Genomic DNA, 26,211 nt, shown 5'->3' on the forward strand with positions numbered 1-26,211 from the left:
GTGGATCATTTGTTCTCTGTCTTGAGAATCTATAGCAGAATTTGCTGACTGGGGTAATGGTATGGGCATCTATGCTCTACAATGCCCACAGCTTCAGGTCTTGGCAACCCAGTCCCTGAAAGCACAGTGGACAGTCTAAGGTTATTCTTGGTACCCTCTTTCATTAAGAAAAACAGTGATAATCTTTTGACCAGGTGAATGTTCTACACAAGGATTCTTAGAAACTCTATTGGGCTTAGAAGAGGTTTGAACTTGAAACCATCCTTTCTGGGACACTTATAGCTAAAAACATCAGCATTCAAGGGAATAAGGTCAAAGAGCAAATAAGATATGAATGTGAGAAATGATTAAAGGAACTTCTTAGTTGATATGTCTTTTTTTCCTTTGTCACTGCAGTGTGATGAGAATAGTACATTTAATAACCACGCACTCTACCTGGGCCTACCATGCTGCAAAGAAGACTACAATGGCTGCCCCAACATTCCTTCCAGCCTCATCTTCCAGCGCAGCACCAAAGAGACCTTCTCAATCTCCACCCAGCTCTCTTCTACCAAACTCACTCAAAATGGTATGGTCATGAACCAGGATCCCATACTAACCCATTCGAGAGTCCTTGGCAGTTCAGCATGGGGCTTTCTACAGGGTCAGAACCATCAGCTACATTTATTTCCTGATTTTATTTCCCTGGGCATGTGCAAGATAGGAGGAAAAGGACTTTTATGAGCACTTAGATTTTTCCTCATTCTTTGTCTGCAGGGAACATTGGGTATTTATTAAATGCACATTGAATTGAGTTCAGTTCCAAATTGGTTGAATTATTTGTTGCACTCAGTCCTGAAATTGCTCTCTAAGACACTGCCATGCCTTTTGCAAAAGGTTGAGGGAACTTCACTGCTTTTTGATGTCTCATGTTCATCCTGTTGGAGAAACAGAAATTAGGTTCCAAACAGATAGAGAAGTGGTGTCTGATAAGTTCAGTAGTGTGTTATGTAGTATGTTGTGTTGTGAAAAGTGAAATAGAATTGGAATTTGAACAAGATATTTTACATCCTCCACGTTTCTCAATGTGTGCCATTCAGCTTCCATTGTTTTGTGCTTGTTATTCCTCCCATTTACATAATTATAGTTATTGTATATAACGTTTTCCTGGTTCTGATTACTTCACTTTGTATCAATTCATAAGTCTCCCCATTTTTTTCTACATTTATCATTTTATACCACATTCTGTTCAGGAACCCACTTCATTTAGCTATTCACCAGTTGATGCACATATACTATAAATATTTTTGCATATGTGAGTCCTTTCTTTCTATCATTAATCTCTCAAGGATATGTGTCATGCCTAACCCAAGTCTCTGGGTAATAGTATAGCTACTTAGCTACTTTCTTAGCATAATTCCAAATTGCTTGAACCAGTCCATAGCTCCACCAAAGTACATCTGAGTGTCTATTTTTCCACAACCCCTCCAACATTGACTATTCCCATCTTTTGTCATCTTTGATAATTTATTAGAAGTGATAACCTCTGAAATTTACTAGCTTTGTGACTTAACTCTCTGATTCCCAGTTTTCTTTGTAAAGTTGGGGAAGTAATATCTGTAATATATATTTCACAATATTGTGAAACTAAAAATTCTTCAGAGTGCCAAGTAAATGTCAGTTATTACCATTATCTAAAGGAGCACTATTCTTTCAATTAATAGTGGACCTCCTTGCTTTGCTGAAGTGGAAAGCTTATCCAGATCGGATCATGGATATTCTGGGACGCCTCCGCCATGTCAGTGGGGAAGAAATCGTTAAGGTAGTCATACAATCTTACCTAAGCCTTAACTTTGATTTTGTATTAGAGATTGTGCATATCCTATTTTTGCAAAAGGTCTAAGAGAAAAATATCTTTTTTGCCCTTCCCTCTAATAATCATCCTCAAAACTCCCTTTAAACTTCCATCAGTATTCCCATTTTCCCAGAGTACAATGTTAAGAGGGGAGGAACCTACTTAGATAAATTTGCTTTTTTCTTTAATGTGCATGATTTCCCCTTAATAAATGCCTGCCTTTTAAAATCAGTATTTGAATTATAAGCTGTGTTTTCTAGAAGTCTTGTCTATTTTCTTCTCAAAAAGACAAAATAAATATTAGTTAAAACTATTTTGCCCAGATAATCTGGAAAACAAATAACCTCAGTGTTAAGAGGCTGTCGTGGATTTCTTTTTACTTTCTTCCTCACCAAATTGCTTTCACTATAGCTTCCCTCTCAAAAAAACTAATTTCTAACCATTTTTCTTATTATTCTCAATAAAGGTTAATTAAATAACTTGCTTAGCTAACTCTTGCTCAAACAATCCCTAACTTCTTTCCCCTTCAACTTGAGGGGAATCCAAAGGAGCTGCCATGGTTTTCCTGTGAAAACAACCACTTTTCCCAGGTTACTTTGAGATTGAAGTACTTAGCTACAATTCTCATCTCCGAGCCCAGGAGTAGCCCAAGCTACTCTTCCATTCCAGTATTCTTTTCAGAACTCATATAAAATCTGAATGAGTACTTATCCTTTCTTAGCTTCAGAAATGCCTTCACCACTCACTGAAGCTGAGATGAACCTTCCTTCCTAAGGATGTGAACTACACAATGAATTTTAATAAAATGTTTTTTTAATTGAAATGCTTCTGGTATTCAGTAGTTAAATATGGAATTTGGGGGTCTAAAATGCATCCTATAAAGATCCCCTTCATCCCTGTCTATGCTTAGTAGTAGAAGGGAATGTAGATATCTTCTAGTACCATCTCCCCTTTTCATAAATAAGACTTACATAATATTACATAGGTGATAAGAGCTCTGGATGAATCAAACTGAGATCCTTGAACTTCAACCTAGAGCTCATGGCATTCTATCCATCACCTCTCCCTCTACCTGGAGTGCCTCTTACATATGAGGCAACAAATTGGCCCAAGAAGATCACTTTCAACATGCTTTTTAAAAACTATCGGAAGATGAAATTCAATTTCAATCTTTTTCCAAATCAGACAGACTTTGAAAAACTGTCTTCCACACTAGTCCTTGGAAATTATGTTTTGAATTTCATTTTCACCAGGTGACCAAATTGGCTTTATTTTTTTTTAGTTCATATAGAATGAAAAAAAAAGTATTTATAGAATTATATTAGACTTCTGCCATTAAGATAATGGCAACTAAATCTAGAAGGAATATTCACAAATGAAGACTACATAGGAAGTATCTATTTTTCACCATGGAAAGAAGCATACCTTTCTAGTAGATTTCAGTTTGGCATCATCATGAACTCCTTTTAAAGTTGATAGAACTCTATTACTGCCATTCTGGTATTGGATTTTATTTTGTCCTTTTAAAAGAAATATAGCATCTCTCAATTCTTATTATATTCTGCCTTGTTTGATCATTTGTTTGTTTTTCTCCTGCCCTGGAACCATAAATGCTCTAGATAAAAGAAACCATCTTTCATCTGAAACTCTTTATTTTCCTAAGTACTTATAATCAATGAATTTAGCACTCACTTAAAAAGAGGGATCCTTGATAGGATGCCTCAAGAAATTGTTATTGTCTTCAGGCACCCAAACCTCTCTCCCACTTGTTATCTCTCAACATTATGTTTTTTTCAGTCTAGTAATTTTTTAAAAATACTGGTTCAGAGCTCCTATGAAAATTTGCCTAGTTAAAAAGTATTAGTGTTTTCCCTTTCTTTGTAAGGAGTTAAAAGAACACCAGAATGTTTGAAATCAACCCTCTTTATTTCTTGGTACTCTTTCAGTTTCTACAAGACATCTTGGACACACTATTTGTGATTTTGGATGATAATACTGAAAAATATGGTCTTTTGGTCTTTCAGTCCCTGGTAAGTACCCAGCCCAAGAGAGGATGTCATCTCCAAGATCTCTGTTTTGTTTTAGAGTACTGATAAGAAGGGTGGAGCTCAGGGCTAAAGATAGAGGTCCATGGCCCTTGAAGAGGCAGAGAGCTGAAATCAAATATTTATGAGTACAAGGAGATAAAATATTAATGTTTCATTGTTCCTTAGATAAATCATGAATGTCCACTCCCATCACCTTCAGGGGTTATGTTTCATTCTCTTAGTGAGTCATGATACAGTTCTGAAATCTCCTTCAGGTGTTCATCATAAATCTGCTCCGGGACAGCAAGTATTTCCATTTTCGACCTGTGATGGACACATACATCCAGAAGCACTTTGCTGGAGCATTGGCATACAAGTGAGTTCCATCTGACTATCATCTATCTGCTTTTTTTCTTGACTCTTTGACTTTTAGATAGAAGGGATCAAAATCCCATTTCACTGGTTATTAAAGGTCAGATAATTAATACCAAAGCTTAATGAAACAATTGCACTGTCTTACCTTCTAAGTATCTTGATTTCCTAAGAAGGAGGCATTTGAAATCTAGATCTAGTCCTATCTCCCAAAACCAGAAAAGGTCAAGAACATTATGGGTAGTCACAGATCACATTATTCTTTGCCATGAGGAAATGTCCTGTGAGGATGCTTGCTCACAAAAACAGTATGTTCAGAATGGCTGTCCTCCAATATCCCATATCCCACTGACTTCCCACCCCAATATAAGCAGGTCTAAGAAAAGGTCCCTCTCACTTTTAGAGATCAAATGAATAACTAACTGCATCACAAATACACAGTTTAAATAATACTGCCTATCTTTATGAAGAGGTAAAATAGGAAACCATCCATGTGTTATGATTTTAGGAAGGGTACTCCATGCATGTCCCCATGGGCCATCGTGCATTTAAAATTCCACAAGTCAGGTATCATTTCTTAAGGTCAGGAAGGCTTCTTTTCTTCACCCCTGAAGCTGATTTATTGACAGTTTAGTGATTTAGAGCTTGATTACTAATTCTGCACCAGAATGTTTTCCTAATGGCAGATAATCTTCCTATCACACATTTATACATCACTATCATAAATCTACCTCTTGCCTCTAACCATTCACTGCAGTTGGCTTAGGACAGCCTTCAGTACATTGCATGATCCTAAATCAAAGGTTGCAAACCCAAGTTTTCAAGCTTTGCCATTCCAGCATTAAAGGAGGACTTTCATGCATGTGTCTCCTCCACAGGGAACTGATTCGTTGTTTAAAGTGGTATATGGACCGCTCAGCAGAACTAGTTCGACAAGACCACATTCAAGAGGCCATGAGGGTAGGTGTCATGCTTATCTCTTCTAATGGGAAATTATTACATTTATCCCATTCTCTTTCCAGGAGGAAAGGGAAGGGTATTATATAAGAATGTGAATCTTGTCCCATCATTTCCCTTAGCAAATTATATCTTTGACATTCTTGTTTCTGTTCACTAAAACAGTGATTCTCACAAATGGTAATGTTAATGGTAAAATAATGTGTTAAGGAGGAGATTAAGATCTATTAGTTGGCATTATACTATGTACTATATAATGGAGAAAATGTTTATTTTTCCTGATACATAAAATGACATGAAAAAATGTACTTTTTCCAATTCATAAACTGTATATGATCTAGCTTAGTTATTATAGCCTATTTTTTAAAATAGAACACATTTGGAAGGGGATTGGCCTGATACTTGCCTGACTAACTTTCCTTATAGAATACATGCCATATATGGATACTCAGATTTTAAGGAGTTGACAGAGAACTTTAAACTTGTATTTGATAAACAATCAACTCATGTTATGCTAAAATTTTCAGGGGTTTTCAGGGTTTTTCTTTTTTATTATACTTGTGAAATGAATAACAAATATCAATAATTCTATAAGCCTATACTTCAAAACACTTTTTTTGCCCATCAGTATTAATTATCAGAGTAGTACTGGTCTTGAATTTTTTTTCTTTAATAGTTCATTTATATAGAGATAAAATTTGTTGGATTTTTATTTATATTTATTTCATTCTAGTTTCCTAGGGTTAGAAAATAATAATTTCTACTACATAGAACTATGAATTCTATGACTAGATTATTTTTCCCCTGATATGTATGATCAGCTCTATATGATCAACAGAATATTGAATTTTCTTTTTTGCTAGAATCCCAATTATCTTAGGAAACTGAGTTAGTTTTGTTATTTTTTTGGTTTGTTTTTTGCTTTTTGTTTTGGAACATCAAACCTGTTGTTCCATCTTTATCGTGTTTTGCAAAAGGCTCCTTTGCTTGTGGATATGACAAAACATTATGGGAGGTCACAAACTATAGTTCAGCTCCAGAAACAAATTAGATGCCTTTATCTTTTATGGCATTTATGAACTATTTGTGGAAAAACAACTGGATTGAGGAATCAAAGACTTGGGATGTGGGCTCATCCTGCTGTGAAACATCCTTGAACAAATAATTTTATTATATTTTTTGTTCCCATGAGCGTAAAATAGAAATACCACTGCCAGGCCCTAGGCTACTCTCATGAAGAGAAGATGATTCCTTTATTCCTTGAAATAAAAATACTATATAAATTCAGAGTAGGTTTATCAACATTTTTATTGAAGCTACTTATTCCCAAACCCATTAAAAGAAATTAGCAGAAACTTAATTTTTACATGGCCTAAATTTCTTCCTTTTCCTTCTATCTATATATTTCCAATATTAGTCTAAGATTCCATAATACTAGTACCCAAGAAAATAGTTTTAAAACCATTTGATTAGTTCACCTATAAGAAAGAAGCAATAAACTTTATCATCACTTTGAGGGTTGTCTTTTTGGAAAATACATTTTAAGAGAAAATTCCGTTCTGCCTATAATAATTTTACATCGCACCAAATTTTAATTTACTAGCTGCTGTTTTGTTACCTTTGTGATTCCTTTCCTATCTTCCTTTAAGCTCTCATTTTCACTCTCTTCTTGTTTCCCTAAGGCTTTGGAATACCTTTTCAAGTTCATTGTCCAGTCTCGGATACTTTACTCCAGAGCTACATGTGGAATGGAAGAGGAACAATTCAGATCCAGCATCCAAGAACTTTTCCAATCCATCCGATTTGTACTGAGCTTGGATAGCCGAAGCTCTGAAACACTTCTTTTCACACAGGTTAATTAGAGTGTAGTTCTGGAACCAGATTAGACTGATTCATAGTCATAATTGATAGTTTTTTTGGTGCTCAAATAGAAGTACCTCTCTGCAGAGATTTCTGATTTATTTTGCAATGTAATATGTATCAGTTCCCTGGTGAATAGATTTCTAGTGAAAAATGGAGAGACAGTATGACATTGACTCTAGAGGGCCAGCCTCCCCTAGACTAGGGTCGATGTCCCTTTTCTGATATGTTCTGGCAACATGACTCTGAGCAAGTCACTTTTATCTCCTAGTGCTCACAGCATCTCTCTAATAAACAGAAGTTTCAGAACAGTTGTCATTCTGTATTGTTAGTTTCCTTATTGAAAGTTCCCAATACCAAAGAAATCACAAATTCAAATTTACAAAAATAAATTCCACTTTATTCTCCCCTTTAGACTCTCGAATCTTACCTTGCAGTTACCAGACTTCTTTGGAGTTTTTAGAAGTATCTTGGTCATAAAATCCTCTTATGAATCCTCTTATTAATTACAGTGTGAGTTTAATGGCCTCGCATCAGCACATTTCAGTTCTAGCAAAAGATAACTGGAAAACCTTAGTCAAGAGTTATGGTCATCTGGATTAGACAATCTGAATGTGTTTGTTTATTGGTAACTGTTACAGACATCTTCTCCCTGAGTTTACTCAGGCTTTCTTTATTGTATTGCTATATCATTTCTGTTGAAGAAATGATTGTGGGGATCATTTAATGTGAGAATAGACCATTATAGCAAGTCAGTTAAAAATGTCCAATTGGTTTCCATCCCCTCTCCCCCTAAAAAGAAATCAGATAACTTTCTTCTTCACATTGGTACAGATAGCCTTTTAAGTGGAAACTCTTATATTTAATGTTTGAAAAGTCTATATTTTATTTTCTATTTGTACTCTGTTACCCCTTGCCCCCCAATTGCCATCCAGGCTTCTCAGCCTCAGAGGACAGGTGAACAGATTTGGCAATTGTACTTCACAAAACAGCGGGGATATCTCAAGGTCATCATTCAGTTCTCTAAGTCAAAGCTCCCCTACATCCTTTTCAAGATGGCTGAATTGAGTGACCCTTTTCCCTCCCCCAGCCCATCTGCTCCTGCTGATCCATTTAGATCCAAGTCAACTGCTCTTATGCTTAGCCAAAGAATAAGCTTCAAGAGCATACAAAAAACTGACAAAAGCAAATTTAACTCCCCAAAATTCAGGATTGCCTTTATCTCACCAAAGATAATAAGCAGAAATTCTGACCAGTACTATCATCTCTGCTACTGCTCTAATAATGCTCTGTTGGGGATGTTACCAGCTTCCTTTATGTCTTTGGTTTATGAGTTCGGTGACAGAGGCAAGTGCAGCACAGAAGGCTCAGCATTATATTTTTCTCTCTCAAGCCTGTGAACAAGGTACAGCAAAGTTCACACTTCCAGGGACAAAAACTTGAGTGTGATAATCTCTTGAGAAAATCAGTGGCTTTTTTTTTGGGGGGGGGGGGGAAGGCAAGTGACTTGTCCCAGGTCGCACAGCTTTTAATTGTCAATTTTCTGAGGTCAAATTTGAACTCAAGTCCTCCTTACTCCCCTGTACTCTATCCACTACACCGCCTAGCTGCCCTTTTCTAATGATGTCTTGTCCTCATTTTTCTCTTCCTGTGTCTTAAAACTCTCAGTGATATGATTTAGTTCCAACTGTAATAAGTTTCCTTGTTATCTCAGGACCTTGTGCTCAAAATTGAGAAAATAGGCAGTCAAAGCAAATGGTGTCAATGACCCTTGTGAATATGGATTGTCTTTATATTCAGCAGAACATCCAGAATTCTCTAGGTACACATACAAATAGTTTGCCAGTATTCACCACATTAGAAACAAGGGCTGACAAAGAAGCTTCCTGGTGGTCCCATCAATCTCTCCTCTCTGTCCTTTATAGATTTCTAGTTGCTTTGGCGGTCTCAGGCCTTATGAAGTAAGAGCTCTGAACTTGGGGCTCAAATCTTAAGCCTGCCCTCCTTCCTGGAACTGAGAGAGGATGAAAGGCCCTGAGGCTCCATCTTGTCAGAAGGGACTAACACAAGTGAACAGAGATTTTTTTTGTACCATTTGGATAGATTCCCTGAGATCATGACCACAATCATCTCCAATAAGGACAGTAAATTTGTAAACTGTCCTGATGTCTCCTAGGCCTTGAGTGCAGTGAGAATTCTTCCCACTTTCTCCAACACTAAATGATCATACACAGGTCACCAGAGTCGCTGTGTTGTGCCAGAAAAAGGTTCCTGAGTATAGTAGAAGGTTCCTTGGGCTGGAAAACCTGTGCCTTCCCTCTGCATCCAGCCACCAAAAGTACTAGAATACTATGTTTTGTGTCATAAAGTTGAAACCTGTGATCCTTGACTTCTCTATCTGTAAAATAAAAGTATTGATGAGATAATTCTATCCAGCTCTAAAATTCCAATATTTGTCCATTCCACAATCCTCCTTAGAGTATTTCATGCCTGAAAAACTCCAAACTTCTAGTCATTCTGGATTTACCCTGGAGAGCAGTGTTAATTCCTTGTGAAGGAGATAATTTGAAGAGTTCTATTTGCATAATTGAAAATAAGTTCATTCCTCCTGAAGACTTATGAAGCTTTCAAGTTTATCATGGGAGGCCTGGGGCTAGCAGACTCCTGAGCAACTGTTATATACTGAGCTGCTTCGAGCCTCTCTACTGACACTAGCCACTTCCTTTGGAAGGCCTACATCTCTCTAAATCTGTTCAGGAGCAAAACCTTGGAACTTGAGAGTTGCCTTCCAATTAGAGCAAGTCTTTTCTTATGTTCTTGCTGAGTAAAAACAGCTTCACTGACTTTTTCCCATCTTCCTAATCTTCACTGTCAAAGAGGTCCCGCTATCCTCTAGCTCCCACTTTTCCTACTTCCCACTTCCTACTAAAAATTATGCTATCAAACTGGCAGCAGAGGCCAGGCATAAACCTCTAAGCTGCACTCTTTCAGAACCAATGGAAAGATAAGGTATCAATCCAGCTCTTGCCACCATAGGTGGTCACTGTGCAAACTGATCATCAGCATACCCAAACTGCTTTAATAAAAGTAGCTTTGTTTTCTCTTTGCAGGCTGCTCTTCTGAACTCTTTCCCTGCTATTTTTGATGAGCTGCTACAAATGTTCACCGTACAGGAGGTCGCTGAGTTTGTGAGAGGGACATTGGGGAGCATGCCCAGCACTGTGCACATTGGACAGTCTATGGATGTGGTGAAACTTCAGTCTATTGCTCGCACAGTAGATAGTCGCCTGTTTTCCTTCTCTGGTAAAAAAACAAACAAACAGACAAACAAGATGAAAAACTTATGGGATGCTTCAAATAATTGTTATTTATCAAAACATTTTTTCTTATCACAATAATAAAGTTAGGTAATGCATACACAGACTCATCAGTCTCTTTGGGTGTTACAATTTCCCCAAGTCTGATGGGATCTATGTATGTACCAGACCCCACCAATGATACTTAGAAATACAATATTCTAAACTTGTCTCCTTGAACATTTGAGATTGGTGCTATTTTCATGGAGATAGCACTGTTATTTCTAAAGCATTTTTGCCTCTCTGCCTTCTTATTTCATCCTCATATCAATGCTGTGAACTGGGTACAGAACATATTGTTATCAACACTTTATAGATGGAAAAAATAAGGTCTTTCAGATGAGAACAGTGAGTTAGGTACAGAGATGATCTAGAGAGCAGGGGTTCTTAATAACTAAACATTTATATGTTGTCATGAACACCTTTTGCTATCTGGTGAAACTTTTCATTCCCTTCTCAGAACAATGATTTATTGTTTACATTTGCAATTGAAGGAAATTATACATTTTAGTAATAGATTAATAAAGATATGGTTTTCTCATTCAGGTTCATAGACTCACTGAAATCAATTCTTGGACACTTTATAGAGTCCAAAGACTTTAGGTTAAAAGACTTTAGGTTCTCTGATATGGAGAAAGCAACTTTCCTGACCCTAGTGAAAGGTTTTATGTTGTGTCATACTCTGCTGAATAAATTAAACTTGCAGTGGTATTGGGAGAAATGGGGAAAAAGTCATCTAAATTCATGTAGGGGAACAAAATTCGGCAATTAGCTTGTTCTGATTATCAAAACTTATCAAAATACAAAGGATGTATCCTCATTCTGTTAATTGCTATTGAAAGGGAGCTTTAATATAACAGACTGAGGTGAAACTGTTGTGTGTGTAGCAAAGACAAGGGGCATAAGAAGATATGTAATGCATGTCCACTCAGCACTGGATTGATATGAAGAAATTGTAATTCACATCAAATCTTCATGTCCAGTCAATGTAGTGAAGGCCAGATGTGCTATTTAAAATGGACTTTTCACTATGAGATGTGCTATTAATTTAGGGTTTGGTCACTGAAATAACTTCATTCAGGTGTTCTCCCATGATTCACCCTCTATCACATGTCATTCATTATAGGCAACATTTGAAATGAGAGTAGAAGGGAAGTGGAGTGGTTTGTGGTTTGTATATCATTTCTGTTGGAAAAACAACAACTGGCTCACTTTAAGGAATAAAATGCTCAAAAGTATCTACTTGCTTTCAGACTCTTCTAGAAAAAAAGTAAATGACCTTACTTATTACCCTGTCCTAAATTCTGTTTTGAAGCTGTAGAGATAAGTCACTTGTTTTTGCAAGTGTTTAGGTTTGCTTAGTTGGACAAGCAAAGCTAACATGAATGGCCAGTTATCTTCCAAAGGTCATTTTAATGCTCTCTGCCTGTCTTCTTGCAGAATCCAGACGCATCCTTCTTCCCGTGGTTCTTCATCATATCCACTTGCACCTAAGGCAACAAAAGGAGCTTCTGATCTGCTCTGGGATCCTCAGCAGCATTTTCTCCATCATCAAGACCAGTTCATTGGTAATGGGCTCCCTTTTCCACTGGCCTAGCTCTAGTCTCTTTTTGCCAAGAGCAAGTATGGAGTAAGAAGAGCTGCTGTGTGCATGATTCATTCAGGGGAGCTTCTCCGAACAATGAGAGGATGCTCAAGTAAATGAGTTCTGTGTTTGTGTGTATGTACACAAATGAACATACCTTCTGGTATTTTCAATACAGTGTGTTCTTTCCATCTAAAAAATTCCCTTTTACAAATTTATATTGGATTGGCTCTTTCTAAATTTCCCCTGCCAGCTCTACAACTATAGAACCTGAAAGCAGTATTCCATCTTGATATTCTCTATGTATTTCCTGAAAGACATTAATTATAGATTTCTGGTAAGTTCCTAGGGATTCCCCCCAAAGATGGCTTCAGTGAGGTTGGACCAAGTTGTTTAAATCTTCCCTAGAAGAAAATATCTTCCTTTGGTTCTTTAAGAAAGCCCAGAGGACAGAAAGAAGCTGAGAAATATTTATTTAATAATTATTGAACACCCACAATGTACAGGGCAAGATGAGAATTTTAAAGACTTAAACCTGGCTCACTGGGGAGGTAAGGAAATGAAAAGATGAACTCTACAACTTATTATCCGTTAAGAATGATGCCTTCAATTTAACATTTGTTCCTTTCTTTCTACTTTTCCCAGTCTCTTTTCTTTCTTCCTTCCTTCTTTCTTTCAAAACCTAAAGTAAAAGATTGTGTACAATGTTACCTCAGTTATTGGTAATTATATGACTTTATAAACCAAGGGAAACTTAATAGAAGGATCAAAGGACTGTACTTTAAATGAAAGTTCTCTGATTGGGAAATGCAATATGTTGTACATGGAAGGACCCAAGAGAAAACATTGAGGTAGAAGTGGAATGAAGAAATGAAAAGAATTTGAAGGACATATATAGGACTTGAGCAACTGTGAGTAAAAGAAGGAAAAGGTGGTTCAGATTGGTGCAGAGGAACTTTAAGCAGTCTAAAATAGCATGAATGTTACTGGAAGGTGATAAGGGAAATTCTAGGGTAAAAGCCACCAAACTCTTTAATGGTAAACAGAAACAGAAGGAAAATGAAGAAGAGGAGGAGGAAGAAGAGAAGAAGGAGAAGGAGAAGAAAAGGGAATTGTGAAGAAAAGAAAAATGAAAGAAGAGAGAAAAAGCTTCATGTGACTTAGGTTGCTTATGACTACTGTTGGGGGTTTGTAGAATAAGGACAATCAAATGGATAGCCAAGAATACTTTTTAAACATATATATATATACATATATATATATATATATATATATATATATATATATATATACATATACATATTCTGGAGGAAATAGAGAGTTTAAGTTAATACATAGTCTTTGCTCTTATGAAATGTGCAGTCTAGTAGTAGTAGAGAAAATTCTAAGGGACAAGACCCAGCTGAGAGGTAACAAGACTATGTATACATTTTTTAAGGTATTAACAGTAAGAGTGAAGATTAAATATGAGGGTTAGAGAAGGAGCAAAAATGATTCCAGTACTCAGTGTGTAGGGAAATAGGAAAATGATTAGTGGGCACTTGAGAAGGAAGGATACTCCATCTTTCCTAAGATTAATTTGAAGTGATGATCAGCTATACATGGATAGAATTCGTAGAATAAAAAACAAAAGAAATAATGGAATACAAGGAAGGGATATAGAAAAGTAGAGATATGACCAATTCATAGCAGTTAGTCAAGCAAGTAAATATTTATTACATATGATAACCACAGCAATTGGTGCTGGTGATGCAAAGCCAAAAGGGAAACTCTTCATATATTCAGGTAGCTTACATTCTCCTGGGGAAAACAACACATACACATGTAGACAGAAAAGTAGATACAGACTGACTTGAAAATGGGACAGAATCTGAGCAGACCAGGGACTCATGTAGGAGATGATATTTGATGTGACCCTTGGAAGAAGTTAGGGAATGCTAAGATGTAGAATTGAGACATGTTCCAATAGCCAGGACAAAGCTCAGAGACAGTTAATGAAGCACCATGTATGAAACTCAGTAAAAAGACCAATTTGACTGGACCTTAGAGATGTGGGAAGAAGTCATTTGATATCAACATGAAGGGGGAGATTGGATTGTGAGGAACTTGAATTAATTACCAAACAGGTTTGTCAGTGCAGGCAGACAGTTGGAAATGGTTGGGATCTCCTAAGGAGAAAACTCAGTCTGAATATAGGACTTGAAATGGACCCAAAGGTTTCAGTGCTTCTTAGTGATAAATTTGCCACTGTTCTATACTTAATCGCTTTTCTAGGTAGAGGATCATTTGATTTTTGCTTTATTCAATGTTAAAGGACAGCCCTAGCTTTTCTTCCAAGAAACCGACACAGATATTAAAATCAGACTTTTGCTTTCCCATTATGGTAATTGTAAACCTCCTCCTATAACTCAGCTTTGTTTGATGAGTGAAGACAAGGCTGCACTGAGATTGTCTTCAGAATGAATGCTCTGCTAAGCATCTAAGGGGTTCTCTCCTTATCTCCTAGTCTTTCCAGGTATATTGGCCATTAACTCTAACTCACAATGTGGACCATCCTAGCATGAAGACAATGCCTAACATTACTCCCTCCGTAAGTGCTGCCAACTGGGCTGTCTCTGTCTCCTCAGTGCTAACAGTTTGCTCTCTTGCTGCTTGCTCCAGGAAGCAGATGTAGTGGAGGAGGTTGAAATGATGGTGGAGAGCCTCTTGGATGTGCTCTTACAGACTCTACTCACTATCATGAGTAAATCACAGTCTCAGGAGGCGGTAAGAGGGCAGCGGTGCCCGCAGTGCACAGCCGAAATCACTGTTAGTAACTAACAATCAGGTTCTATTGCTTGCTTTTCTAACCTTTAACTCCTTCACCCACCCATTTCCCCATCACCTTCATCCCATGCTCATCTCTCCTGCATGACTCCTTTCATTCTGGAGTCACGTAATACTTCTTTATTCTGAAATTCAGTTACAATTCCAGATGTGTGCCTCTCTAAAAAAAAAGAAGCAAAAATGAATTGGTTTTGGGGAAAGCTCTCTGGATTTTCCTGATGCTTTACAGCATTGGCCTTTGGGGTCAGTCATTTTCCAAGGTGTGAAAATATTTAGGAAAGATTCCCATGGACTGTGCCAAGAAGATGAGAAAGAAAATCCCTTCCTACTCTGAGACTGGCTGTCATCAGAGAAAAGCAACTTAACTTAAACCTATGTCATGTGCAAAATGAAATGATGTTCAATAGGAATTTACTTTTTTGGGGAAGTTTATGGCTTCTGTCTGCACTGTTGGTCACTAAACCTCAAGCATCAAGAGATTTATGTTAAAAAAAAATGAGATAGAAAAAATACAATTGCTAGAAAATAGTAGCCATATTGATAAAAAATTTGTCCCAAAAATAGAAGAGACTAGGATTTCAGAAGGAGCAGGAAAGAGTTGCCTCATTTCCAGAGTGGAGGAGGGACCTGGCACTGCAGAACTCTCTATTGGACTTTTTTGTCCTAATGCTTCAAGCAAGAAAGACTAGCATTGACGGCAACCTCTTTAAAAAAAAAAAAAGTCTTCCATTTGTCAGATGGGGATTAAATTTAAACTCTTGAATTAAATCCTCTATGGGAAAAGGCTAACTTCTAAGCATTCCAGGGGAAAAGAAGAGAATTGGAGGAATGGGAGAGATAGAGAGAAAAGCAACATCAGCCCCTTGCAGAGAGACTCTGTACCTGTAACTGGTAGGACTGTGCCAGCTGAAAAAGAGTCCCTTCCTGAGGGACCCTGATTTGGGAGCTTTAGAGGAGTTCTATAAATAAGCATGTACTCCAAGAGGGAGAGTAAGGAACTTGTACTAGAGAAATCAATTACAAAAGCTAAAGTTGTTAATATGTGTGCTTTCTTATGTTTAATAGAATTTTATTCATCAGAGGGGAGAGAAGGGAAGAGAAAGGGAATAAACATTTAAAGAAGGCCTACTGTGTGCCAGGCATTAAAATGCTGATCACCTTTTACAAACATGATCCCACTTGAGTGCAGTCTAGACTTGTGATTTCACTGGTGGAGGAAACTACCTCCACCAGTATAAATATCCTGCAGGTTGTAGTCTTAGTTTCCTGGATCACTAAGCAATTAAGTGACTTTTTTATTGTTCAGTCATTTCAGTCATGTCCAACTCTTCATGACCCCATTTGGGTTTTTTTTTTAATCAAAGATAATGGAGTGATTCATCATTCCCTTCTCTAGCTCATTTTACCAATGAGAAAACTGAGGTAAACAGGGTAAAGTGACTTGCCCTGGGTCACACAACTCATAAGTATGTGAGACCAAATTTGAACTCTCCAGACCAGGCACTCTATCCACTGTGCCACCTAATTGTCTTACTCAGCTTGAAGAGACAGTACATGTCAGAGTTGGGTCTTGACCTCCTGCTTTTTTTGACTCTGAGGCCAACTCTTTGTCCTCTGTTCCTTTCAACTTTAAATTTGCATATCACATAATAATAGTTTTAATTCTTCAGTAAAGATAATTGTATCTGAATAGGGAATTGATGCCAAATTCCCTTGAACTTAATACTAAAAAACTATGCACAATGAAGTCATTTCCCACAAGTCTTCCAGAATAGACATCTTTTTTGACTTTGCTCATCTGTGGCCCCACCCCAGATTTGCCAATGTTTTAGCATTTGCTTTGATCCTTATTTGACTTAAGTGGTTTTAAAGACTCTATTTTTGTCCTTAAATTCTGCTGCCTTCCTTATTTATCCCCAGTATTTGGGCCCTTAAGGTTCCTGCTTTCTAAATGTTCTGTATAGTTCTTTTTTCTAATGTCTGCCTAGTCATTTAATCCCTGCACATCCGGCCCCATAAAACTTATGGAGTCACAGACCCAAGGTCTGAGTCCTTTATGAGAAATTTGGCTTCGCAAGAGTGGAATGAGAATTTTTGCAGTAAGGGAAGTGAGAGGTCTGTACATGTAAACTGTTAACTGAAAAACATCCTATCTCAGCTAATTGTAAGGAAGATTATCAACCTCTTACCTTGAGATGCTTACTCATTATGGGTTGTTATTTTTAAATGATCCCATGATGTGATGACACTCTTCAAACTTGTTTACATTACGGTAAATTCCCTGTTTTGAGCAGATCTAGCCTTCTTCACCAGAAAATGTTCACTTAAAGCTTGATTTTGTTGATCACTTGTTTCAGTCATATCTGACTCTTTATATAGCCCCTGGAGTTTTCTTGGCAAAATTATTAGAGTGATTTGCCATTTCCTTCTTCAGCTCATTTTACAGATGAGGAAACTGAGGCAAACAAGGTGCTATGCCTTGCCCAGGGTCACAAAGCTAGTAAGTGTCTGAGGCCAGATTTGAACTCAGGAAGATTAGTCTTGCTGACTTTAGGCCCAGCACTCTATCCATTTTACCATATAGCTACCACTAAAGCTTGATAGTTTTCACCATCTTTCCATGGACATTGGGGCCATTTCAAACCCACCCCTTTTCCCTTGACCTGGGTAGACTTTGGGGAAATAACCCTTACAGTTGTCTGTGCTAAGGTGTGAATGTTCCTATTGGTTGACAGGGGGAGTATGTGTCCTGCCTTCTGTCTCTGCTCCGTCAAATGTCAGACACACATTTCCAACATTTACTGGACAACTTTCAGAGCAAGGATGAACTCAAGGTAGGAGAAGGTGGGATTTTATAGTAATTATGTGCTAGATTGTTCTGTATTGAAGGCTGCTAAATTAAGATGGGCTTTAGCTACCTGCTTTTAGGGAGATTATATTTCAAAGGGAGAGGACTCCTTTTTGAGGAGACCCAGATATCCAGTCTTTCTTTGGAATTTGTATAACAGCCTCCTTCAAACTGAAGGTTGTCAAGTTCTCCCTAGTGGTAGCTGACTGGCTTAATAGAATAATTTCCCTTCATTAATACACAGTTCCAAGATGACAGGAGCAGCAAAGTGGCAATTGCCGCATTAACATATTATCTTTATATGACTTCAGCAAACACTAGAGTAGGGAGCACGAAAAAGTTGACCCATAGAACCCAGTGAGAGTATTTCAGAATAGTCCCCCAAATACAACATGGCGGCAGATTTGCCATTATCCAGTTTTACAGCCACCCAAAATTCATTAGCCTTCTCATATTGTTTTGCACCTGTCTCTAAGGGGATGTCTATCAAACAAGAAACTGCTTTATGCAGAGTCCCTTGAACTCTGTTACTCTAGCACATTCCTTGGTCTTGACTTGGAGTTTGAAGAATATGTGTCTCTGGCAATGCTCACTGCAAGGACACCCATTTTGTTGTTAAGTTGTTTTTCAAAAGTGTCTGATTCTTTGTGACCCTGTTTGGGGTTTTCTTGGCAAAGACACTGGAGTAGTTTGTCATTTCTCTCTCCAGGTCATTTTACAAATGAGGAGACTAAAGCACAGAGGGCTAATTTGCTCAGGGTCACACAATTTGTTTCTGAGGCCAGATTGAAACTCATGAAGAGTTTTCCTGATTCCAAACTCAGTACTCTCATCTACTGCATCACCTAACTGTCCCAAGGACACTCAGATAGGCAATAGTTCCCTAAACTAACATGGAAGGAGCTAATCTCCTAGATGGCACTTCAAATGTCAAGGAAAGAAATGTCAAGAAAGAAATGATAAACTCCTAACCTGAAAAAGCATTGTAAGGCTTGGGTAACATGAAAAAAAATGAGACAGCTCATATTGTAGATGGACAAGAGAGACATTCATTCTGCTCATATTGCTAAGACCTTGGAGTATTAAGCTAAACATGCAAAGTACTTACTGCTCATGAACTGACTTGGAAACACTGATCATACCTTCTTAAGAGTCCTTGACCTAATATGACAGAAAGGACAATGATCAGTGTTGGAAAGGATGTGGGAAATCTGGGACACTAATACATGTTGGTGGAGCTGTGAACTCATACAACCTTTCTGGAGAGAAATTTGGAATTATGCCCAAAGGGCAACAAAAATGTGCATACCCTTTGATCCAGCAATACCACTACTGGGTCTATACACTGAAGAGATTATGAAAATGGGTAAAAACATCACTTGTACAAAAATATTCATAGCAGCCCTGTTTGTGGTGGCAAAGAATTGGAAATTGAGTGAATGTCCATCAATTGGAGAATGGCTGAACAAATTGTGGTATATGTATGTCATGGAACACTATTGTTCTATTAGAAACCAGGAGGAATGGGAATTCAGGGAAGCCTGCAGGGATTGGCATGAACTGATGCTGAGTGAGATGAGCAGAACCAGAAAAACATTGTATACCCTAACAGCAACATGGGGATGGTGACCAACCTTGATGGACTTGCTCATTCCATCAGTGCAAAAACTCAGGGACAATCTTGGGGTATCTGCAATGGAGAATACCATCTGTATCCAGATAAAGAATTGTGGAGTTTGAATAAAGACTATTACCTTTAATTTAGAAAAAAAAGCCTGTTATCTTATTATGTAATTCTGCCATCTCTTATACTTTAGTTTTCTTCCTTAAGAATATGATTTTTCTCTATCATCACATTCAGCTTAGATCAATGTATACCATGGAAACAATACAAAGACTAACAGACTGTCTTCTGGGGAAGGGGGAGGGAAGGAAGATTGGGGGGGAAATTGTAAAACTCAAAATAAATAAAATCTTAAACAAGTTTTAAAAAAAGTCCTTAGCCACATTAGTTCCATTGGAAGTCTCCAAGACATCTACCCCAAAGTCAGGAGACAGCCAAAGTTCTAGAAGAAAAAATGACTCTAAGTAGTTATTAGAGTCCAAGAAAACAGGTAGGAAGTGTAGATACTAATAATCCTTGTGTTATGCTCTTCTCTTTGTCAGGAGTTCCTGTTGAAGATCTTCTGTGTATTTAGGAACCTGATGAAGATGAGTGTCTTTCCTCGGGACTGGATGGTGATGAGGTTGCTCACAAGCAAGTGAGTGTCAAAAGAACATTTATCTGTTTCATGTTTATTGATGAATGGTTAAATGAGGAATGAGTTCCTGGCATCATAGGCAACAATGCCTATCCAATTTTCAAAACTTGCTAAGAGAAGTGGTAGCCCAAATAAAAACATGAGTGAAATAGGATTGGGTTGGGATAGTCAATTGGTGGAAGGGATGAGAAGAGGAAACAACTCTGAAAACTGAAGCTAAGCCCCGAAAAGTAGCAGTGTTGGCTCTTGTTGAAAGACTGAAAGAGAATAATCCCCTGGCATCTTTTTCTTGACTAAATTTTTTTTGTTTAGCTTAACAAATATTAAATGTTCAATTAGGACTTGAGTCAGAACTCATCTTTTTACTAAGTTCAAATCTGGTCTCAATTACTTACTAGCTTTCTGACCCCGTGTAACCCTTTTTTTCCTTCAGTTTCCTCATGTATAAAATGAATGGAGAAGGAAATGGCAAACCACTCCAATATCTTTGACAAGAAAATCCCAAATGAGGTCATGAAGTTGGACATGACTGAAAAATAACTGGAACCATAACAAGTATTCAGTTCAAACATTTATTGATCACCTACTAGGGTCAGCATTTTCCTAATGGTGTATTTAACATTTAGCACCCCATTACCAACCATATTATAAATGGTCCTTTAAAATCAGAAATTTTCCAAGCCAAGGTCTATCTGCTAAAGCCTGTACCAGAAATGGCTTTGCTTAATGTGACCTATGGGACCAGACATGGAAGCAAAAAATAAAAACTCATTTTAAAAAAAGGAGAAACAGCTAGTTACCTGGAGCTTTTTCAAAGACCTGTTTTGCTGGCACTGGGTGACTTGGACACTTCTGGGATAAAAGAAAGTGAACAGAGAATTCCTCCTTGCTTCCTTAGTGCATTACTATAAATTGTAACATAAAACAAATTGGCAAGAAATGGATAATATTTTCCCATTGAAATAAGATTTTAGTTGGGGATGATACTCCTGACTAAAGACTGGATACCACAGGGATCATAAAATTATTTAATATTTATGTAGCACTTTAAACCTTGCAAAATAGTTTCCATCTGTTCTATTTGATCAGATTGGTAGATACAAGAAACAGTTTGTTCTGAAAGCAAATAAGCCTCTGCCACCATTTAAAAATTATAAGATTGTTCTCCACATCCTTTTAAATAAGAATCAATATGCCACATGCTCAAATGCTCCCAATGTGAGGATAGTAGAATCATAGAATATAGGTCTAAAATGCACCTTAGCTCATCTAAGCTTGCTCAAACTATAAATGGGCAAACTCAGGTCCCAAGAGGGGAGTGACTTTCCCAAGGACACATAGCCAGCCCATGGAAGTCGAATATTGGCAGTTCCTGGCTTCCAATCTAGCACCCTTTCCACCATTTCACCCTGTCACCTTATAATGAGACTGACTTTCATATGCATCTTATGAAACCATCAGTTTACTTTGTAGTACTTCCTTAAACTGCATGAATATTTTGAGACAAGCTCCCTGACTGCATTACATTTGTAAACCATTACAAATTCTCCCTTTAAAATGATGCTGATTCCATTTCTTTCTGGTCTTTTAAACAGATAGAATCATTCTTTAAATGTTTCAGAATGATTTTTTCCTCCTTAGCCCTTTAGAAGGTTAAATTCTGAATCTCCTGGAAAAGGATACAAGTCACATAATGGTGGAGACCTTTGCCCTATTCCTGAACCTATATGGATGGAACCCTGCCTCTTTGCTGTTATCTGGATTTAACCCCATCCTTTACATTTTTGCTTCTTGTTTTTTCATGCAGTATCATTGTCACTACTGTCCAGTACTTGTCTTCTGCTCTGCACAAGAATTTCACAGACACAGACTTTGATTTTAAGGTATGTTCTCCAGTAACTCCTCACCTACCTCCTTTGAAACTACCAAAAAGCCTAACCTAAGGCTAGTTTCTTGGGTCCCTTTCTTCTCCCCTGTGTATTATCCCTGGTACCACAAGACAGAGCTGAGATGGGTCTGTGGGTTCCCCAGGACCACAAGCAAAGAGGGCAGCTGAGGATGCTCTATGTTTATGTGCTTGCTATATGGAATTCAACTGATTCAGCCTTCTTAACTGCTTCTTACACCGAATCCCTCTGATTGACATTGACATTGGAAAACAAAAATTTTCACCTGAAAAAAACAGAATACAAAAATCTGTGCTAGATGACTATATTTTAAGCACTTTCTCCACAAGGCCAAGAGAGATTCAGATTGTCTGTGTTCAGATTGTCACGTTTCATCTGTTCCTACCCTCTAGGTGTGGAATTCCTATTTTAGCCTGGCAGTCCTGTTCATAAATCAGCCAAGCCTCCAACTAGAAATTGTCACACCAGCCAAGAGGAAGAAGATTCTAGACAAGTAAGATAGTTGTCTCCTACTTCATTCACCATCACAGCTCCAGATGTGGTTATAGTTCTATGAAAGACCTCCTTCATGTATATGGTCAGGGAACTAGCTCTCAACATGGAATTATCCCCAAGGAGAAGTATGAGAACTGCAAACCCTAGACATAGCATTCTGCAAAGCTTGGAAACAGGGCTTCAAGACTAATGTCATTGTTCTGAATGCATTGCCATGCTGTACTTTATTTCTGTAATAGATGGAATGTGTATTATCTTTCTCAGATATGGTGACATGCGAGTGATGATGGCTTATGAACTATTCAGCATGTGGCAGAACTTAGGTAGGTCTCTACTATTTCCCTGTTCTTCATTTCTGTGACTTATACAGCCAAATTATATAGGAACAGAAATCATCACTCTCCCCATGTATATTAATGAAATTAAATAACATTCCTACCATGTCTGGATCTGACAGGAGAGAAAAAACTAGACTTCCTCAAATGTGATTAGTTAACCAGGGAAGAATGGAGAAAGAGGGTTTTTCTAAGGAATATAGTCTAGACTTAGACTCAGCCCTAATTTTTGAGAACTAAAGTCAAGAAAGACAAGAAGAAAAAGAGAATATCTTTTTATGCATGACCTAATGATATGAGTTTTGTTTTTACTTTTAGTATTAGACTATGTTTCTAAGAACTCATCTGCTAAGGGCATGCATGGGTTTTGCAGCTTTTAATTTAGCAGGCAATTCTTGACAGAATATAGGAATAAAATACTTTAACATCTGAGACGAGAGATTTGTCCTTGTTTTTATATTTTGGACTCCTTTTGCAATCGGGTAAAGCCAATGGATTCCTCTTAATGTTTTTAAGTGGACAAAATAAAATATAGGATTATAAAGGAAACCAACTACATTAAAATTCAATATCAAAATATATTTTAAAAGGTCACAGACTCCAAGAACCTCTAATGTAGGAAACTCTGAAGACCCAGGGAAGACACATCTGGTCCTGAGATTTACTATTTACCATGAGTAGCTGGGAGTGATGTTCGCTCTAAGTTGACAAAAGTCCTAAGTCAACAATTAGAAAATAAATGAGTAAGAAAATTCTGCCAGGCCAGTTTCTAAGTGAAACTACTCAGTTGGCTGTAAGGTTGTTAAGAATTATACACAATGTTTATTTTTTTTAAAGTTTCATTTGAAATTTGCCTAGTTTGTGTAAACAGTCATATTAATTTAAAGTGGGGCAATTAGGTGGCACAGTGGATAGAGCACTGGCCCTGGAATGAGGAGGACCTGAGTTCAAATATAACCTCAGATATTCAGTAGCTACCTAGCTATGTGACTTTGAGCAAATCAACCCCATCACCTTGCAAAATCAAAACAAACATTAATTTAAAGTGATGAGAAATTCCACCTAAAAGAAATCCAGGTAACTAACATTTTTTATTTGAATTTGGTATATATAAAAACACACCAAATGATTTCTTTCATCTATTTCATCAGGCCATCAATTCTGGTCACAAACTGCAGGATTGATGGATTCAAGAAAAAAGAGTTTTGGGAGCTACCTAAACTTTCAGATCTGTCTTTAAGGTTGATTTAACCTTCACTTTTCATAAACTTGAAGTTTTCCTCCTTCGGTGTACTACAGCCTTTCCATGGCTCTAATTTCTATTTCACTTTTCTCATGTACTACACTTAGAATAGGTGCCTTTAGATTGCCTTGACAGAAGATGCTGTCATCATTTTTTACTGTGTAAGACTGGGAGTGACCGGTTTGAGTGCCAAAGGAGCTGTCATCCTGGTGACACATTCTATGTGCTTCACCAAGCAGAGTTTGCTTTCATTGTTGTGCATGGCCCCAGCACTTGAGGTTCAGTTATCATGAAGCTTTCTGTTGTCACTTAGCAGTTATAGTCACAAATCCAGTCCAGGGAAAAGTGGAAAGAGCAAAATATGGGGGAAACCATTCTGAAAAAAAAATAGGCTGGTATCTTACCTGTGCCAAACAGAATATCCATCCTCACTATTCTAATTTTCTTCCATCCAACTGAATTCCTTATGACAGAAGTGATTTAATATTATTTAATATTAACCCTCCATATTGGTCTAAAATCCTCAAAAACTGCCATCATCAGATCCTTCCCCTTTACAGATAAAGAATCTGACTTTGGGGGTTCTCTGGTAGTTGAAATAAATGTCTCCTGATTGTTATGAGATAAAGTTAAGAGATCTTTGCTATGGCAAAGCCATATTGCAAAAGCCACAAAAAGTCATCCCCACCATAAACAGGCATTTAAAAAACTAGTTTATTCTTAATTCATTTTTAAAAAGATTGATAATGGTATTCTTGGGGTGTAATTACTTCGCAGACATCATTTTCACAGTCCAAAGAGAAAGCTAAGACTTTCTGTTACTTATAACCCAGCCATGCGTGATCTGGGCAAATATGCTTAAGTTTCTATTTTCTGTTCTACTCACACAATCACAGAAAGCAAACAAGCTACAGCGCTCTTTTACTTTTTTTAACCAAACATTTGCTACATTTTAATTTTATAAAAGAGCTTTTCCAAAGTACTGAATTCCTTTATTGAGATAGATCTGGGTGTCTATGTTTTATGAAGGACCCAGTCTTTTTTCACTATAAAATGTGGGGAGGGGGAGTCACATGGGCATGTGTTTCTGGTTTTGAATTTCCCAGTTTCCATTCCAGCCTAGTGACAGTTAATGTAGTGTCATGGCCTGATTGTTAAGGAGGTTCTACTCAGCTCAGACTGGAGTGAGGGAAGCTTGTGGAGAAGCTCATGTATTCCATAATACCAGTGGTGAAAAGTGTAAGCCTGCCCAGCATTCAGAGACAACATTAGAGTAAGGCTGCTCTTTGAGGAAGCTGAAACCAATAAGCACCCCTTGCTAAATAAACAGACTGGAAGGTTTCAGAGTCTTCATCCTAACTGAAAATAAAGACAAAAGTCCATTGTAGACAATACCTATTCTACCTTTTGATTTGAGAATAAAGTAGATTTAGTTTGGAGTTTTCAGTTGGTCTTAACAGAACCACAGTGAAGTCACTCTTGAAAATTAGAGAGCAAAAGGCTTAGTTCTTCAAACATTCTTAAATGCAAAATTTGTTTTGCTCTGAGAGTCTTTATCGTCTAATAGGTTTATTGACAACGTTCTTTCTCTTTGTAGGAGGAAAGTATCAGACATTAATCAAATATAAATTGTTTTGCCATCTAGGTGAACATAAAATTCACTTTATTCCGGGAATGATTGGCCCTTTTCTGGGTGTTACACTAGTCCCCCAACCAGAGGTTCGTAACATCATGATCCCCATATTTCATGACATGATGGACTGGGAGCAGAGGAAAAATGGCAACTTCAAACAGGTAAGACAACTTTTCAGGGTTATTCAGGATACTCTCCTCCTAAACTCTGACCTCCTGAGGCAGGGTCACCGAGGTCATTGCACCTTGATGAGAAATTATGTGTGATTAATCATTTAGATAAGAATTTGACATTCAGGGTTCTGTTCATAGGTTTATTTTGTTCTGATTCATTTGAAAATGTGAACTGATTTTCCAAAATTAGGAAAGGAGGGCCAGATCTGAGAGCAGGAAAAAGCAGGCAGCTTTAGTATGATCAAAGAGGGAACAAAAAGGAAGAATAGTTCATCTCTAGGGGACCAGGAAGATTATTGTCAGACCCAAAGGATACTCATGGTGAATTGGGAGGTGTCATCCTCCTGGAAGAATATTAACTTAAATGTTTGTAAAATATGTTGGGTTTACAAACTTTGGGGGGGGGGGGGGGTTAACACATAAAAAGCCAGAGGGTCGTCCTCCTGCAATAGTTATTCCAGCTTGAATTCTAGGCAAAGGGATGGACTGGGTGATCTCT

The 26,211-nt window shown here is 37.6% G+C and overlaps 1 protein-coding gene across 6 annotated transcripts in view; it reads left to right on the plus strand.

Annotated features, from left to right (window-relative positions):
* The window catches only part of DOCK3 (dedicator of cytokinesis 3), a 496,213-nt gene that overhangs the window by 392,157 nt on the left and 77,845 nt on the right, over positions 1-26,211 (plus strand). For 5 of the 6 annotated variants that reach the window (XM_074198051.1, XM_074198054.1, XM_074198052.1 and 2 more), the window contains 14 exons: positions 397-568; positions 1,704-1,801; positions 3,781-3,864; positions 4,137-4,237; positions 5,112-5,193; positions 6,873-7,043; positions 10,161-10,353; positions 11,847-11,974; positions 17,553-17,651; positions 19,832-19,926; positions 21,734-21,809; positions 22,226-22,326; positions 22,593-22,651; positions 25,552-25,700. In XM_074198051.1, coding sequence (XP_074054152.1) covers positions 397-568; positions 1,704-1,801; positions 3,781-3,864; positions 4,137-4,237; positions 5,112-5,193; positions 6,873-7,043; positions 10,161-10,353; positions 11,847-11,974; positions 17,553-17,651; positions 19,832-19,926; positions 21,734-21,809; positions 22,226-22,326; positions 22,593-22,651; positions 25,552-25,700 — 1,608 coding nt within the window. Of the gene's footprint in view, positions 1-396; positions 569-1,703; positions 1,802-3,780; positions 3,865-4,136; positions 4,238-5,111; positions 5,194-6,872; positions 7,044-10,160; positions 10,354-11,846; positions 11,975-14,652; positions 14,800-17,552; positions 17,652-19,831; positions 19,927-21,733; positions 21,810-22,225; positions 22,327-22,592; positions 22,652-25,551; positions 25,701-26,211 lie in introns of all 6 variants that reach the window. The other variant, XM_074198056.1, reaches the window with a different exon arrangement.

This window comes from Macrotis lagotis, chromosome 8 (assembly GCF_037893015.1).
Source record: "Macrotis lagotis isolate mMagLag1 chromosome 8, bilby.v1.9.chrom.fasta, whole genome shotgun sequence".
NCBI lineage: Eukaryota > Metazoa > Chordata > Mammalia > Peramelemorphia > Peramelidae > Macrotis > Macrotis lagotis.